This window comes from Sinohyriopsis cumingii, chromosome 19 (genome assembly GCF_028554795.1).
Source record: "Sinohyriopsis cumingii isolate HCF-2022 chromosome 19, ASM2855479v2, whole genome shotgun sequence".
In the NCBI taxonomy this organism is placed as follows: Eukaryota; Metazoa; Mollusca; class Bivalvia; order Unionida; family Unionidae; genus Sinohyriopsis; species Sinohyriopsis cumingii.
Window position 1 is genome coordinate 34,975,681 of NC_142979.1, and position 5,194 is coordinate 34,980,874.

The following is a 5,194-nucleotide window of genomic DNA, read 5'->3' on the forward strand; positions in this document are numbered from 1 at the left end:
CTGGCAATGATATCTGTCATCAAATCAACAATAACGAAACAAAATTAAAGAAAAATACAAATCAAGATAGGGAAGAAGTTAATAGCGTTTGTATTGCCCCACGTATTTTTTTAAAAATATTTTTTAAAAACTGATTCTCAAATTTATGTTAGAAAAGATGTTTCGTATACAATGCCTGACGTAGGTTAATGGAAAGATCTCATTTTTGGCGTTTACGTTTAAACATCTAAATCACTATCTGGAGCCCTTTTGGAGCCTTATTAGGTGCGCATGCCCAGTAACGTGTTTTAGCTGTCATGAAACTGATTCTAAATGCGAAGAAAGGGTTGAGATTTAGACTAGATGGTAACGCGGTTTTTGAAGATACAGTGAATTCAGACATGCAGTCCTGATCAGCATTTAACATCCAGATCTTACTTTGAACAACAGTTTAGAAACTAAACACCACTTTTAATCGAAAAGCTGTTGACGAAATTCATTTCAAGACTTAGCTGACGTCAACGATGAGCGAGAAAACTGAGCAAGTGCTTGGTTCCATTTATCTCTATGCGGATAATAACAAACTTAAGAAGAGCAGTACACCATTTCTAGATTTCATCCGCCGTATCTTTCGTCAGAAAGCTGAACAGATCGAAGACAAACGTCAAGCTCTGATCAAGAAAAATGGAAATTATCGCGTACGTTATACTGGACTTGATGGTCAAAGACGTAAGTTTTTGTTTGATCTTTACACCAGTTTGATAGACCTAAAATGGCGGTACGCCCTTGCATTCTTTTTTAACGCCTTTTTGATTTCTTTTGTGATTTTTTCCGTCCTTTGGTGGGTGATGTGCTACAATCACGGTGATTTCGAAGCTGACAATATTAATAACCCAAAGTGGAACGCATGCATTAGTGGAATACAAAATTTTGAGACTAGTTTGTTGTTTGCCATCGAGACCCAGACCACAATCGGATATGGCTTTGCTTACCCGAACACAGACTGTGGAGGTAGTATCACATTAATCTTTCTGCAGGTCACAGTTGAACGTCTCTTGGAAAGCTTTCTGCTGGGTTTTATATTTTTAAAGTTTGCTCAACCTACACGAAGGCGAAAGACATTGAAATTTAGCAAGCATGCGTGTATCACACAAGAAGATGGGAATTTAGTCCTGCAAATTCGGGTTGGAGATATGCGACAAAGCCATCTTTTAGATGCAACGGTTCATGGTGTCATGGTGAAACGTCTCGTAACAGATGAGGGTTTTCTATACCCTCTTTATGTAAGCAATGTAAAATTCCAAGCAGATGCTATGAACGATAAGTTGGTGTTGATGTGGCCAGTAATTGTGCGGCATATGATTACAAAAGACAGTCCCTTCTGGGGAGTTAAACCTGCAGATTTGTCAAATGAAAAATATGAATTAATCGTTTACATAGAAGGAACGCTTGAAACAACTGGAGAATTCTGCCAAGCACGGACATCCTACACGCCAAAAGAGATTCTATGGGGTCACCGTTTTGACAGAATCGATCAGTTTGACAGCGGTAATGGGGTCTGGGAAGTCGACTTTGATGGCTTCAACGACGTCGTGTACTACGAAAACATCTACTATAGCGCAAAAGAATTGTCTGCTATTAAATCTGGACAGCTGAATCCATTGAAAAAAGATGGGGACAAGGACGGATCGGAGAAGAAAAAACAACCACCACCAAATCTTACCCCGAGGATGATTCCTTACGATTGTGAACCCCCTGAACTTCCTGCTCGTGGCCACAAATCTTTTTCAGAAAGTGGAACCAAGACTTTTGATGAGAATGACTCAAATAAGACACTCAATACACGTAAAATAAAAGCAACGATTCTAACAACACGCGATGGAAAACCGTCTGTTCGGACCAGTGTAATATCTGCCGACTATCTTACGGCCGATGACGAACTTTCCCTTGAGGAAGGAGACTGCTCGAATGGTAGTCCCAGAAAAACAGGCATATTTTAAAACGAATCTTATTATTGGTTAAGAAAGAGAACTAGTGTAACTTTTCTCGTTGTCTATTTTATAAGTAAAAATTCCTCTTACACAATTGGATTTTGTCTATTCCAAAGAAAAGTGAATTAGACATATTTATAATTAAACCATTTATTCGAAAGAAGCGTGAAAGAAACTTGCAAAAGACATTAATCATTATGTTTTGCCAAAAGTCTTCCTTAAAGAAAAAGACAAAGGATAAATGACCACCTCATATTTTCTATTTCAACCTAGTTAATGATATCAACTGTTTGCAGTGAAGAGAAATAGTTTACCATACAATGATTGAAAATCATTTTCATATAAAAAATGTGATATTTCCTAGTAATCAAAATACAGTTGTTTTACAAGATGACAATCCTATAACTAGTAAAATAATACATACACAATGCATCTAATTTTCTTTATATTTGACAATCGTTTCCTTTATTGAACATGCTTTGTATCAAGTGTTCAGATATGTGTTATCAAATATCCGATTTCTTTGCATACGACTGGACGATCATTACAATTTACATCAAACGTAATCCATAACATTAAGAATATAAACAGGATTTGTAAAAAGATTATTGAATTACAACAAAAAATATTTTTCATTAGTAAATTTATTCACTATAATATCTGCTTAATTTATTTTTTTGTATCTTTAATATCCTTATCAGTCTGTAGACTCCAACTCAAGTATCACTCCTCCGTTTGACTATATAAGTAACACGCAAGTGTCACTCATCCTCTTGGTCGTATAACTAACACTCAAGTGTCACTCCTCCATTCGGTCATATAAGTAACATTCAGGTTCACTCTTTCGTTCGGTTATAACTAACATTCAATTGTCACTTCAACGTTTGGTCATATAAGCAGCACTCAAGTGTCACTCCTCCTTTTGGTCATTTAAGTAAACCCCAGGTGTTACACCTCCATTCGGTCTTATAAGTAACACTTAAGTGTCACTCTTGGTTTGGTTATATAAGCAACACCCAATTGTCACTCCTCCTTTTGGTCAAGTGTCGCTCATCCTTTTGGTAAAATTAGTAGCAATCAAGTGTCACTCTTCCGTCTGGTTATGTAAGTAACAGTCAAAGATCTATCATCCGTTTGATTATAAATGTAACACACAAGTGTCACTCCTTTTGGTCATATAAGTAACACCCAAGTGTCACACCTCCATTCGATCATATAAGTAACACTCAATTGTCACTCCTTCTTTTGGTTAAATGAGTAACACTCAAGCGTCACTCCTTCCTTTGGTCATATACAAAACAATCAAGTGTAACACCTATAAGTAACACACAAGTGTCAATCTTCCGTTTGGTTATATATGTAACACTGAAATGTCGTTCCTCCTGTTGGCAATGTACGTTACACTTAAGTGTCACTTCCGCTTTTGGTTACATAAGTAACACTCAAGTGTCGCTCCTCTGTTTGATTATATAAGCAAAATTCAAGTGTCACTCTTCCTTTTGGTCATATTAGTAACACTCAAGTTTCACAATTCAAGTGTCACTCTTCCCTTTGGAATAACAATGAAGTGCCACTTCTTCGTTGGGGCATACAAGTAACAGTCAAGCGTCACTCTTTATTTGGCCATATAAGTAAACACTCAGGTGTCACTCCTCCTTTTGGTCAAAGAAGTAACAATCACGTGTCATTCCTCTTTTTGGTTATAATTGAGTAATTGAGTGTCACTCCTCCTTCTGGTTATATAAATAACAGTCACTCCTCCTTTTAGTCATATGAGTATAGCTCAAGTGTTACTCCTCCTTTCGGTTATATAAGTAACAACCAAGTGCCACTACTCCTTTTGGTTATATCAGTAACACGCAAGTGTCACTCCTTGTTTTAGTTTCATAAGGAAGACTCAAGTTTCATTCCTCCATTTGGTTGTATAAGTGACACTCAAGTGTAACTCCTCCTTTTGATCACATAAGCATTACTCAAGTGTTACTCCTTCATTCGGTATTATAAGTAACACTCAAGTTTCACTCCTCCATTGGTGATATAAGTAACGCACAAGTGTCACTCCTCAGTTGGGTCATATAAGTTACACTCAAGTGTCACTCCTCCTTTTGGTTTTATAAGTGATACTCATGTCAACGTGTAAGACAGAGTAGTACGAAAATGCAGCTTTGGCCTCATTCAATATCCTATTGGTCAGCGGACACCCGATCTCGCCTCTAAACCCTCATGGCAAGCTACCCCCCCCCTCGCAACCCATTGATGTTTGGTCATATTTTTGTCGAGGGGTTGCTAGAGGTGTATACGTCTCTGTGATGCAAGTGTGACAGTCACGGGGATTTGAGTCACATACGGCTATCCGTGTCCCCATATGATATCGAAAAAGGTAATACAGGTCAAACAGCCCCTTCCATGCTACTCTGTGCCAGTCTACGGTGATCGTGGAAATGAAAAATCTCTGCAGTGAGAGCGAGTGATGATCCATGGTAGAGATCGATATAAACAAGCTGGTAAGCCTGCTATATTAGCTTGCAGTGATGTTGTTGTTGTTGTTGGGTTTAACGCCATTTTCAGCACACGATAGGCTATACACGGCGGCCAGTATTAATGGTGGAGGAAGACCCGAGAAAACCCCAGAAGAACCAACGACCCACGAGAAGCTACTGGCAAGCTTTCTCACATACCCACACTGGCAGAATCCGAGACTCGAACCCCGCAGACAGAGATGAGAGGTAATCAGGCCACAATTAGTACTTCCAGTTCAGTACCCACGAATGTAGTTCTAGTCTATTTTTAAAACATTTGTTCCTCTCTCATTTTGGTGGTGATAGAAGAGTTTTGTTTATGCATGTTTGGTAGGGATTTAAAGGTAATTGTTTATTCTTGAGAACATGAGCTCATGGTGCTGTTGTCCGTATGTATTTCGGCGACAGTGCAGTGAGTAATAAGGCCTTGCTGATGATCCGGAAGTGAAATCTGTGTTCTGTTTACATGCTGCTGTGTTGACAGTCCAGCATCTCAAAAAGAGCAGGTCAACCTTTGACAAGAACTTCACCGTTAAGTCATCTTTGAAGGTATTTTAGATTAATATATGATTTTTATTGATTGTCACACAGTGGAAAGGTCAGCACTGAGAAACAAATGTAGAGAACATATAGCAAAATCAATTGTGTTCTATGGCCAGATGGCAGTGATCCGTAACGGAGAGCGCTTTAGACCACTCGGCCACT

General features: G+C 38.5%; 1 protein-coding gene across 1 annotated transcript; it reads left to right on the forward strand.

Annotated features, from left to right (window-relative positions):
* Positions 1 to 381: 381 nt before the first annotated feature.
* Positions 382 to 2,506, forward strand: LOC149775427 (G protein-activated inward rectifier potassium channel 3-like). Its single transcript, XM_089943800.1, has one exon. It carries the CDS (start codon positions 504 to 506, stop codon positions 1,977 to 1,979), a length of 1,476 nt encoding a protein of 491 aa, XP_089799926.1. The 5' UTR covers positions 382 to 503; the 3' UTR covers positions 1,980 to 2,506.
* Positions 2,507 to 5,194: the final 2,688 nt, after the last annotated feature.

Bases quoted from the DNA above. Each gene is read 5' to 3' on its own strand.
- LOC149775427 (XM_089943800.1), top strand. From the start codon at position 504: ATGAGCGAGAAAACTGAGCAAGTGCTTGGTTCCATTTATCTCTATGCG.